Source organism: Solanum stenotomum, chromosome 3 (assembly GCF_019186545.1).
Source record: "Solanum stenotomum isolate F172 chromosome 3, ASM1918654v1, whole genome shotgun sequence".
NCBI classification, from domain to species: domain Eukaryota; kingdom Viridiplantae; phylum Streptophyta; class Magnoliopsida; order Solanales; family Solanaceae; genus Solanum; species Solanum stenotomum.
In genome coordinates, this window is record NC_064284.1 from 19,092,087 (window position 1) to 19,105,300 (window position 13,214).

At 34.0% G+C, this 13,214-nt stretch overlaps 1 protein-coding gene across 1 annotated transcript; it reads right to left on the bottom strand.

Annotated features, from left to right (window-relative positions):
- Window positions 1–1,598: 1,598 nt before the first annotated feature.
- On the bottom strand, window positions 1,599–3,243 carry LOC125861000 (uncharacterized). The gene is made up of 3 exons (XM_049541074.1): window positions 2,458–3,243; window positions 2,163–2,381; window positions 1,599–2,083 (listed from the first exon to the last, which is right to left on the bottom strand). The coding sequence occupies exons 1-3, from the start codon at window positions 2,614–2,616 to the stop codon at window positions 1,856–1,858; spliced, it is 606 nt and encodes a 201-aa protein (XP_049397031.1). The 5' UTR covers window positions 2,617–3,243; the 3' UTR covers window positions 1,599–1,855.
- Between the last annotated feature and the right edge of the window lie 9,971 nt (window positions 3,244–13,214).

Here is a 13,214-nt window from a genome sequence, read left to right on the forward strand (position 1 = left end):
CCAAGTGTCATGAAGACACTGTTGAAACAATGAGTTCCGACTGAATTCGTGTTTTCAATTGAGGAGGAGATAAAAATAAATATTGCAAAAATATAATAAACATGAAATATACGCAAAGAATAAACTAAAGTATTAACATGATGAGAAACAATGAATGTTTGTCTATCGTCAATAATTGAATAAACAATAATAATGAATAATAAATTAAAGGAAAAAGGGTCAAAATTACCCCTTAACTTTGTTTTATTGGTTGACTTTACCCTTACCGTTAAAAGCAAGTTATATACCCCTCCTTGGACAGAAACCCCCAAATCAATTAAAATTACCCGATTTTAATTGAAATTATCCAATTTCTTTTTTTAACCCGAACCATAACCCAACCCACTAAACTAAACAAAACCCATAACAAATTAACCTATTTCCAATCTTCTTCATCTCAATGTTCTTTCCCCTTCTTCTCAGTGTACACCTGGATAGCAACTTATATATATATTGTAGAAGTTGTTCATGATTGTTACATTAATAGCAATGCATTTTTTTCTTTTCTAAGATTGATTCTTTTGTGTCAAATATATGTGGGAATTTCAAGTCCCAATATAAAGAAATAAATCTGCCAAAACTAAAGAAACATAAATCCATAACTCAAACATTTTATGTGCACACAAAGTCTGAGACAACAGCTCATTAGCAGTTGTAAGATGTAATGTCCAACATCCAAGAGTTGTCAGTCATTTGATAATACATGTATTCCAATTCTTCCCAAAACAAAGTGGCTTTTTAAAAAGAGATAAGTGGTTAAAACACACCTAAAATATACCTTTTTTTTTAGTTTCATACCTAAACTATTGAAAGTGTGAGAAACACACCTAAACTATTACACTTTAGTTTGAAAAACACACCTCTGTGCTGACTGGACCAAATGTGTGTGTACACACTCTTTTACGCGCGTGTGGCCTTGATTTTCGTCCACATGGCTTCTTCTTTTTTTAAAAAATAAAATAACAAAACACACCTAAACTATAAAATTGTTTGACTTCCTCACCTAAACTATTAGGAGAGTAAGAAACACACCTAAACTATCATTCATAAATTTGAGAAGCACACCTTAAATTATATGTTACACTAGTTGCTTAAACTCGCTCAAAAGGGACTGATATTTGTATATCAATGATGCCATACAAGGAATCCACGACGCCCTTTGGTAGCTTTAATAATTTGAGGGGTGAGTGTTTGTCCATGACATCAGATTCTATTTTTTTGTTTGTTTAATAACTAGTTAGACTATATTTGTGGTATCATTATGCCACCAAATAGAGCATATTTTCTTTCTATTGAATTGTCGCTTTTTACGGACTACTTCATCAATCATTTTCTGATTACGACTATTTAAACAACTATGAGCAGCTAAGGATAGAAGTCACCAAAGAATTTTTAGTAGCTCGAAGTAGAAAATTGGTTGGCTCTAGTTTGTATAGTATAGAAACACTAAAACCAAGTAATGCATGCTTCAATTTGCAGAGCAACCTACAACTATATTAAACTACTTGGGCTGCAAATCAGTAACTGTGTTTAGTAACATCAAAATACACAACCAAAATTTGATACCATCCTATTCACAACCCAAATTCGATACCATCATATTCACAACCAAAATACACGACTTAAGAACAGTTCGAACCACATGAAAAATCAGTCACCATGTTTAGTAGATTACAATAACTACTTGGGCTGCAAATTAGTCACCGTGTTTAGTAACATTAAAATTCATAACTAAAAGTCGACATCGTCCTATTCACAACCAAAATACGTGACTTAAAAATAGTTCGAGCCACATGAAAAATCAGCCACATCATCCCTAAACACCTTCAGTTCTTGTTGCACCTTGTGATGAAGTTTGTGACTTGATGTTCTTCTGTCTAAGCAAAGCACTTTTATGTTGAAGTTGTCTTCCTGTGATAACACTTTTCCCCTTCCATTTAAGACCTTTACTTGGTGCATACCCAAGGTCACCAGTGACAATAGTTGAACTTATCAGTTTCTCTTGTGCTCCACTCTTGATTACCCTACTAATAGATCTTCCTTGCTGTAAAGTAATAAAGAGTCGTTAAATTATTTTTAAGAAGTTTAATCAAGAATATAAGCTTATTAACTCTCGTTTTTACCTCAACACAAATAAAACCATCTTTGCTCACAAATACTCCATGACCCACTACTCTTGGCCTCTTAAATGTATTATTTGCACCTTTTCTATTACCACTGTCACTTTGCACTATTGCTTGAGATGGTTCAGAAGATTGAGATTGTTGCACTGCTTGAGTGGGGTGAGATTTCTGCTTGCCACTTCTTTTACTACTGGCAGATGCTTGTGATGTAGCAATACCCTATGCAAAGAATAATTTTGAAAGTGTTAAAGGTATTAATATACTATAAATAAACATTAATAGAAATCAAATGTACCTCTGAAGTGGCTGGAGGTTTGTTTGGACATGTTCTTATATTGTGACCTTTTGACTTACAAGCGGAGCAACTCATGATTTTTCCCCTCTTTGGAAGCTTTCCAGAACTTGGTACCTCTCCAAGTTCCTTCTTTCTTTTTTTACCAGGCCTTCCTGGCATTTCCTAACAGGAGGTGGCTCAACTTTTGGATTCAATGTGTCAGGCCACATCTTCATGTTTGTTACTGGTTGTAAAAAATCTTTATAAGCTTTCAGGTAGGTTTCTTTTTTGTACCACTTACAAACCGAGTCAAGGAGATTAGATTCATCATGATGTATAGCTGCTATTGCATGTGCACAAGGAATCCCTTTCAATCCCCAACTTCTACAAGTGCAAGTTCCTTGAATTAGGTTAACCACATGTATATATGGACTATTCTTCACTTCATACCCAATATCACCATTCCAACTAATTTCCACCCTCATTGACTTCTTCACATTTGTATTTAGCACCAACATTGCCATTGGAGAAATGTCATGAGTTCAACTATTTATAAATGTTATCACTTTAGTGAATCTATTCATTACCTTTTTCCTTATTTCTTCAAGCATACTGATGATAGTCTTGTGCCTAGCACCCAACACCCAAGCATTAAAACTTTCAGCCATATTGTTATCCACACTGTCAAATTTTGAGGATGTCCTAAACTGTGCTTTGGACCATCTATTAGGATTGAAGTTTACCAAGTCATTAAAAATATCTTTGCCTAATTGTGCTAATTTATCCAAGTTCTTCCTGAGTTCAGCTTCAAATGTTGATCTAGCACAAGCCTTACCTTTTTTCTTATTTCTTCAAGCATACTGATGATAGTCTTGTGCCTAACACCCAACACCCAAGCATTAAAACTTTCAGCCAAATTGTTATCCACACTGTCACATTTTGAAGATGTCCTAAACTGTGCTTTGGACCATCTATTAGGATTGAAGTTTACCAAGTCATTAGAAATATCTTTGCCTAATTGTGCTAATTTATCCAAGTTCTTCCTGAGTTCAGCTTCAAATGTTGATCTAGCACAAGCCCAAAACCTCTTTCTTTCCTCAACACCTTTCCAGTTTTTAGACCAGTTTGCAAGTATATGTCTTGCACACATTCTTTGTTCACAACTCCTGAACAGCTAAATATAATCCCTGAAAAACTTATGTGTTTAAAATCACTCAAAATAATAACTAAAATATATGTTGCTTGGACTCTTCAAAAATGTCAATGAGGGCATGTTGAATTAGCCAAAAGTAGTGTATTTTTTGTTAATTCAATACAAGTGTGGCATCAAAAGTGAAGAGTCCGCACAACTAAGACTAACATCACTTAACAACTAAAGCTAAAAGGGATGAAAATAGTAGCAAAAAAAAAAAAAAACAGTAGCTAAACAAGTTGAATAACAAAGTACCACTAGAGTTTCTAATTTTGTGGACAAGATAAAATGTTGTTATGAACTATCAAAAGGTCCTTACAAAATGCTGAAATCAATAGTTAAAAACTACTTATAACACATCAGCTAAAAAACTCATGAAATCAGTAGTTAAAATTGGATGATAAGAGATGAAAACAGAGGTTAAAAAAGAGCTTAAATTAGTAGCTAAAATTACTTAAAACACATTAACTAAAACTTGTAAAATCAGTAGCTAAAAAAGCTGAAAACAGCAGCTAATATTGGCTAAAAAAGCTAAAAATAGCAGCTAATATTGGCTAAAAAACCTGAAAACAGCAGCTAATATTGGCTAAAAAACCTGAAAACAGCAGCTAATATTGGCTAAAAAACCTGAAAACAGCAGCTAATATTGGCTAAAAAAGCTGAAAACAGCAGCTAATATTGGCTAAAAAAGCTGAAAACAGCAGCTAATATTGGCTAAAAAACCTGAAAACAGCAGCTAATATTGGCTAAAAAACCTGAAAACAGCAGCTAATATTGGCTAAAAAACCTGAAAACAGCAGCTAATATTGGCTAAAAAACCTGAAAACAGCAGCTAATATTGGCTAAAAAACCTGAAAACAGCAGCTAATATTGGCTAAAAAACCTGAAAACAGCAGCTAATATTGGCTAAAAAACCTGAAAACAGCAGCTAATATTGGCTAAAAAACCTGAAAACAGCAGCTAATATTGGCTAAAAAAGCTGAAACCAGAGGATAAAAGTCGTACCTTTTGCATATCACTTATGATAGTCAATCCTTCTCCTTCATCATTAATGTCCAAATCAGATTTCAAGATTCTCAAAAACCAAGTCCAAGTTTCTCTACTTTCAGTTCCAACAACAGCCCATGCTATTGGGAACATCTGATTATTCCCATCCTTTGCAATAGCAACAAGTAGCTGGCCTTTAGATATTCCCTTCAAAAAACAACCATCTAACCCAATGCACTTTCTACAACCCTCAATGAATCCTTTTTTCAAAGCTGAAAAACAAATATAAAAGGAATGAAAGAGTTTTTTTCCATCATCACAATTTGTCACTTTCACCACACAAGTGCTTCCTGGATTTGATTCAAGAAGCATATCTCTATAGTCATAGATTCTACTAAACTCAGCAACATGATCACCCATTATCTTTTTCAACACCATTTTTCTGGCCTTCAAACACACGAACTTACCAACATACAATCTCATGTCTGTCCTGATCAAATCTTGTATTTCCCATCCCTTTATGCAAGGTTGAGAAACAATTCTACTTTTATAGTACTTAGCCAAAAACTTAGAGTTGCACATTGTGTTGGTATTGGTCCTATAACACTTATGTCTAGGATTGTAGGTTTTTATAATGAAATCGGAAGATTTGAAATCTTTGCTTGCATAAAGTATCCAAGGACAGCCATTAGCTTTGCATTTTACTCTGACCCTTCTTTGATCATTGTGGATCTTATCCAGTTGACAACCTCTCTCAATTGCATACTTGCTCAAAGCTTCTCTAAATTTTTTTACATTTTCAAATACCATATTAAGTTGCCACACAACTTTTTTCCATGTTGGATCATATGAGACCCTCTTGTTCTTCTTTCTTGCCCTTAAAATATCAGATCTTTCAATATCTATTTCCCCCTCACTTTCACTTTCAAAACTATCGGCATCAGAACTGTCATAAAAAGGCTCATCACCTACTAGCTTACCAGTTAAATTTTTCTTGGGTTTATCAATGTCTTCAAAACCAGGATCTATGCCAACTTCTCCCAAAAAACACTCAGCAATTTTTTTTTCCTTGGCTCTTTTTTTTTCTTCAAATATGCTTTCAAATCCTTCTTAACTATGCTTAGCTCTTCATGAATATCACTCCCATAACCATCCTCGTCACTAGAAAAGTCAACATTCTCATCACTTTCAGCATCACTATGCACAATAGTTTCTACTTCATCTTCCTCCAAATCTTCATCTTCACTAGAAAACTTCAATTCATCTTCAGCTTCATTTGTGTTTCTGCTGCCATTTTCTATTAGATTTGATTGTTGGACCCCGACAATTTGATTTCTACCATCAATAAGTGTTATTTCTTTACCTAAAGGTGCATTGAGACCTTCACCAGCTTTGTTGGTAGATTCTTTATTAGGTCTATCCACTTCATTGCATGTGGTCTCAAAAGACTCATTGGTCACATGTGTTGTTTTGATAAAAACTTCCCCTTTATGGCAGATATAAATGTCCATAGTACCCCCAACAACCAATAAATTGGCTAAGACCAATAAATCCCTATCTTTAACCAATTCTACCAAATTGCCAACTTGAGCAGCTCCAATATATATTTTTTCTATATTGGTAACCCCAAAATCCCTGCAATAGTCATTCACTTCCGGAATAGACAAATGGTCTATATCAACATTGAAGGCATATTCTTTTTTCCCCCCCAATATAAACAGGTCCTACCTCACTCACAAGTATACCACCGATGTGAAACCTCAAATTTACGTACTTAGTGTCCATTACTTTAGAACAATTGAAATATGCAAAGTTTAATAAGCCAACTATTGTTCATGAAATCAGTAGCTAAAAATCGCCACCAGTACGAAAATTAAGTTCAGGAGTAAAAGAAAGAGTACCTTATGTAGACAATTTCTTCTCCTTTCAACTCTTTTCAGATGGTATGGATCAAAACCTAAAAAATTATACAAAATCGTTACTATTTTGAGACAAAAATAAGAACCCTAACATTTTTTGACAAATGAGTAACTAACCTTGAAACGATGATGAATTTGTGAATTAATAGTGAAAATCCTAAATTTACTCAAATTTTCACACACCAAAGAGACTCAACTGAGAACAGAGAAAGATGCTTCTACATGTTGAAAGTTAAACTTTAATCTTTTGACATGGTGGAATTTGTTTCCATGTGGCAATCTATGTGGCATTTAAAAAATAATAATTGAGAGTGTGTAATACACACACTATCATATTTTACTTGAGGTGTGTTTTTCAAAATAAAATGTAATAGTTTAGGTGTGTTTCTCAGACTTTCGATAGTTCGGGTATGAAACTCAAAAAAAAGGTATAGTTTAAGTGTGTTTTAACCACTTATCTCTTTTAAAAATAAAAACTATTCCAGTTCTTTCTAAGAACTCACTTAAAACGTCGATCTCTATGGAGTCAAATTTTTTTTCTCAGTTAGAAAATCCTCTTGGGAACTTTCTACGCCCTTCTGTACACCAATACCAAAAGAAAAAAGAAAAGAACAAAGACGAGGCGTCTTGTTGGGTTGGATGACGAATGTTCTTTGTGGCGGGGTGGGGGAGGAGGGGTCCACGCGTGGTAAGTGCACAAATAGACGATTTGCGTACATTATCTCCAAATTGTTCGTCAGTTGAATGATGAATATCAGGTCTTTTCCATTGATTTTGTTAGACAATGTAGGATTTATGTGTTAGCTATGATAAAGATTGTGAGTGTTCTTAGGGTACTTAGCCAAGAACACTGAGAAGAAGGGGAAGAACACTGAGATGAAGAAGATTGGAAATGGGTTTTGTTTATTTTAGTGGGTTGGGTTCTGGTTAAAAAAGAAAATGGATAATTTCAATTGATTTGGGGTTTTCGTCCAAGGAGGGATATATTTGTTAAGTTTATTGACGGCAGCGGTAAAAATAACTTGCTTTTAACGATAAGGGTAAAGTCAATCAATAAAACAACGTTGAGGGGTAATTTTGACCCTTTTCCCTAAATTAAATGTTCAAATTTCTATCAAATATTTTCCTTGGGAAGCAACTTTGGGTATGTGTAAAAATACTAAGGAGGTGTTTGGTCATATGATTTCATATTATGAGATGAAATCAGCATTTGAACATGCTATTTCATGTTGACTTCATCTCATGATATCTCAAATTCTCCAAAAATAATAATTTGAGATTTTTCAAATACAAAAATTGACCCACAAGTATATATTTTGTAAAAAAAAAAAGACGACATTTAATTTATATATATTTACTAGCCATTTATTTAATATGTAAATAAAATTTATAATTCATATCATTACTTTTTTTAAACCATTTATATCTCATATAACGATTATTTTCACTAAAATTCCTTCTTTTTCAAATCAATTCTTAATTTACCATTTATATTCACCAAATTTATTATTTTTTTAATCAAATTCATTACATACAATATTTCTTTTCTATTATATAGAAGCATGAAGAGGGTGACGACCAATGGCAAAGTTGTAAATATGCACATTTTCAAGGGCAATGTATAATCGTCATACTTAGATTTTTTTACCAAACCACACACTCTATCTTTCTTTTTCCCTCTAGAGCTTTCTCTCTATTTCCACTCACTTCTATATTAAAATATATTAAATAAATATAAAAGTAGAATAAGATGAGTCAAGCAAAGAAATAGGCACGTTGCTCTTCTTCTCCATGAAGCTCGAGTTGGGTAATTGCTAGTATTTACTATCGAGATGAGCTCGGAAGCCTATGAACCAACAAGATTAGGATAAATCTTTTGAAAATTATAAGAGATATGGCTAAGGTGTTTGACAAAAATTCAAAGAGAGAATACATATTCCATCACCAACAATCTTCATGTTTGGTAAGCTTTTAATCATCTTTCACTATATTTATTTATTTCTATTTTACCATTTCCATTCCCTTTTGTATGAACTGAAATTCAGTCTCTGAAATATGTGTATCTATCTTCTTCCACTTCAATACTCTAAAATAATATTTCAATCCTTTTGGGTATATGTATGTGTTCGTTAATAAAAGTTAGTACTTCCTTTCATTTTTCCCCAAAACCGAAAAACATACCTTTTTGAAGGTTCAAATTCCAGTGGAGTTACAAAAAACACTATATGTAAAAAAAATTATTTGCTTAAGGTTGGTGGGTAGAATTATCAGATACTTGTGTTGGTGCATTGTCGAGGGTAGTGCAAGGTGGGCTCGAACACTGAAAATTGGAGAACACTCTGGAGAATTTTGTTATATCTTAACTAGTGGCGGAGCTAAGATTTTTCATAAGGTAGTTCAAATTTCACTTATATAGAAGCATGAAGAGGGTGACGACCAATGGCAAAGTTGTAAATATGCACATTTTCAAGGATAATGTATAATTGTCATACTTAGATTTTTTTACCAAACCACACTTTATCTTTCTATTTCCCTCTAGAGCCTTCTCTCTCTTTCCACTCACTTCTATATTAAAAGATATTAAATAAATATAAAAGTAGAATAAGATGAGTCAAGAAAAGAAATAGGCACATGCTTTTCTTCTCCATGAAGATCGAGTTGGGTAATTGCTGGTATTTACTATCAAGATGAGCTCGGAAGCCTATGAACCAACTAGATAAGGATAAATCTTTTGAAAATTATAAGAGATATAGCTGAGGTGTTTGACAAAAATTCAAAGAGAAAATACAAATTTCATCACCAGCAATCTTCATGTTTGGTAAGCTTTTAATCATCTTTCACTATATTTATTTATTTCAATTTTATTATTTTCATTCCCTTTTGTATGAACTGGAATTCAGTCTCTGAAATATGTGTATCTATCTTCTTCCATTTCAATACTCTAAAATAATATTTCAATCCTTTTGGGTATATGTATGTGTTCATTAATAAAAGTTAGTATTTCCTTTCATTTTTCTCCAAAATCGAAAAACATACTTTTTTGAAGGTTCAAATTCCAGTGGAGTTACAAAAAACACTATAGGTAAAAAAAACTTTATTTGCTTAAGTTTGGTGGGTAGAATTATCAGATACTTGTGTTGGTGCATTGTCGAAGGTAGTGCAAGATGGGCTCGAACACTGAAAATTGGAGAACACTCTGGAGAGTTTTGTCATATCTTATCTAGTGGCGGAGCTAGGATTTTTAATAAGGTAGTTCAAATTTCACTTATATAGAAGCATGAAGAGGGTGACGACCAATGGCAAAATTGTAAATAAGCACATTTTCAAGGGTAATGTATAATCGTCATACTTAGATTTTTTTTACCAAACCACACATTGTTATCTTTCTTTTTCCCTCTAGAGCTTTCTCACTCATTCCACTCACTTCTATATTAAAATATATTAAATAAATATAAAAGTAGAATAAGATGAGTCAAGCAAAGAAATAGGCACATTGCTCTTCTTCTCCATGAAGCTCGAGTTGGGTAATTGCTGGTATTTACTATCAAGATGAGCTCGGAAGCCTATGAACCAACTAGATTAGGATAAATCTTTTGAGAATTATAAGAGATATGGCAGGGGTGTTTGACAAAAATTCAAAGAGAAAATACAGATTTCATCACCAGCAATCTTCATGTTTGGTAAGCTTTTAATCATCTTTCACTATATTTATTTATTTCAATTTTATCATTTCCATTCCCTTTTGTATGAATTGAAATTCAGTCTCTGAAATATGTGTATCTATCTTCTTCCATTTCAATACTATAAAATAATATTTCAATCTTTTTGGGTATATGTATGTGTTCATTAATAAAAGTTAGAACTTCCTTTCATTTTCCCCCAAAACCAAAAAACATACCTTTTTGAAGGTTCAAATTCCACTGGAGTTACAAAAACACTATAGGTAAAAAAAAAATTATTTGCTTAAGGTTAATGGGTAGAATTATCAGATACTTGTGTTGGTGCATTGTCTAGGGAAGTGCAAGGTGGGCTCGAACACTGGAAATTGGAGAACACTCTAGAGAGTTTTGTCATATCTTATCTAGTGGCGGAGCTAGGATTTTTAATAAGGTAGTTCAAATTTCACTTATATAGAAGCATGAAGAGGGTGACGACCAATGGTAAAATTGTAAATAAGCACATTTTCAAGGGTAATGTATAATCGTCATACTTAGATTTTTTTACCAAACCACACATTGTTATCTTTCTTTTTCCCTCTAGAGCTTTCTCACTCATTCCACTCACTTCTATATTAAAATATATTAAATAAATATAAAAGTAGAATAAGATGAGTCAAGCAAAGAAATAGGCACATTGCTCTTCTTCTCCATGAAGCTCGAGTTGGGTAATTGCTGGTATTTACTATCAAGATGAGCTCGGAAGCCTATGAACCAACTAGATTAGGATAAATCTTTTGAGAATTATAAGAGATATGGCAGGGGTGTTTGACAAAAATTCAAAGAGAAAATACAGATTTCATCACCAGCAATCTTCATGTTTGGTAAGCTTTTAATCATCTTTCACTATATTTATTTATTTCAATTTTATCATTTCCATTCCCTTTTGTATGAATTGAAATTCAGTCTCTGAAATATGTGTATCTATCTTCTTCCATTTCAATACTATAAAATAATATTTCAATCTTTTTGGGTATATGTATGTGTTCATTAATAAAAGTTAGAACTTCCTTTCATTTTCCCCCAAAACCAAAAAACATACCTTTTTGAAGGTTCAAATTCCACTGGAGTTACAAAAACACTATAGGTAAAAAAAAAATTATTTGCTTAAGGTTAATGGGTAGAATTATCAGATACTTGTGTTGGTGCATTGTCTAGGGAAGTGCAAGGTGGGCTCGAACACTGGAAATTGGAGAACACTCTGGAGAGTTTTGTCATATCTTAACTAGTGGCAGAGGTAGAAATTTTAATAAGGTAGTTCAAATTTCTATAATATCAAAGCATGAAGAGGGTGACGACCAATGGCAAAGTGGTGAACATGCACATTTTCAAGGGTAATGTATAATCGTCATACTTAGATTGTTTTACCAAACTACACACTTTATCTTTCTATTTCCCTCTAGAGCTTTCTCTCTCTTTCCATTCACTTCTATATTAAAATATATTAAATAAATATAAAAGTAGAATAAGATGAGTCAAGCAAAGAAATAGGCACATTGCTTTTCTTCTCCATAAAGCTCAAGTTGGGTAATTGCTGGTATTTACTATCAAGATAAGTGTAATGACCCTCCAGGTCATTTTTAAATTAAAGCATTCAGTGCATCGTTTAGAGCGTTCCTGTAGCGACCCCAAGTCATTTATGACTTGCTGGCACTGACTGTTCAGTCGCCTGGTCGTTCGTTTGGGTTTTAGGCCCGTTTCCCTGTTTTGGAGATTTTTATAACTTGAAAAGTTGACTTTGGTCAACCTTCTTGGAAGACGTGCTCAGATGAAAAATCTGACAGCTAGGTTAGCTTCGGAAGATCGATTTTGGTCTAGAACGACCCTTTGTTCACTTCCCGAGGCTTTAGATGGCAGTTGTGGAATCTGGCTCAAAACGATACTGGGTATGGGACCCACTTTTCATCGAAGCGATCTCCAAATGGAAATTCCGCCTTCACCGTTGAGTCCGAAATATCGTTTCTAATCAGATTCCATATATGGTATGTATTTTTCCAACTTCGAACGAGTCCGAAACATCAAAATTTAAGTTTGAAGGGTTGTAGAATTTTAACGCGGCGGTGACGTGGCAGAGCCACGCGACGCCACGTGGCGGCGGAGGGAAATCTGGAAATTTCCAGATTTTAGGACGAATTTCGTTCAATTTTTTCCCTCAACTTCAACATAAGATTTCTCCTTCATTTTGAGTCCAAATAAGGTGCTTCAAAAGGCTAACTTCAAGAGAATTTCGTGGGGAATCTAGCGGTGATCTCAGAAATGCGAGGGGAGGCTTCATTTGAGGTAAGGAATCGATTTTAGCCACTGCTAGGGTGATTTCCGGATTGAATTATTATTGAATTTTGAAATGTGAGATCTTGATCATCTTAGGTCCGTTATTAGTCATTCTTGAGGCTAACTTGTAGAGTTTTTCGCAAGGATCGTCGTGGTATAATCTGTTTGGGTTGAAAGGGTCTCGTTTTTCCAGAAATTGGTGTTCAAGGGGCTGCCCATTTTAATTATTGTGGCTGATTTGCTATGTTTGAGGCATCTGTTTGTGCTAAATTTTGGGGTATTAGTTTAGTAAGGTATTTGGGACGTTTTCATGGATTCGTTTTCGAGATTCCAATTGTGGGCCCCACAATCCCGTTTTAGACCCAATTTTGGGTCCGTCTCCGAAAAAATATAATTTTAGTGTCAATATATTCGTAATGACGAGGTGATTAACCTTTTGTTAGTGGGGAAGCATTTGGAGACCGTTCGGAGGGGAAAAGATCCGGTACCGTGAGTTGGAGCACGCGTGGTCGGCTTTCAGGTAGGCTATGGTTTTCTCTCGTGAGATTGAGCATGTTTAGGCATTTGTTTATTGATTTGCTTGAGTATGGAGGGGTTCGGGTGTCGAGCATGCTAAATTTCTATAATTCCTGCCTTAGACCTTATTTCGGGAAAGTGTTGGATTATGACAGCATGTCTCTTGATATTATTGAA

Bases quoted from the DNA above. Each gene is read 5' to 3' on its own strand.
- LOC125861000 (XM_049541074.1), bottom strand. From the start codon at position 2,616: ATGCCAGGAAGGCCTGGTAAAAAAAGAAAGAAGGAACTTGGAGAGGTA. The intron at 2,382-2,457 runs GTACATTTGATT...TTCTTTGCATAG, and splicing joins AACCTCCAGCCACTTCAGAG to GGTATTGCTACATCACAAGC. The intron at 2,084-2,162 runs GTAAAAACGAGA...ATTACTTTACAG, and splicing joins ATGGTTTTATTTGTGTTGAG to CAAGGAAGATCTATTAGTAG.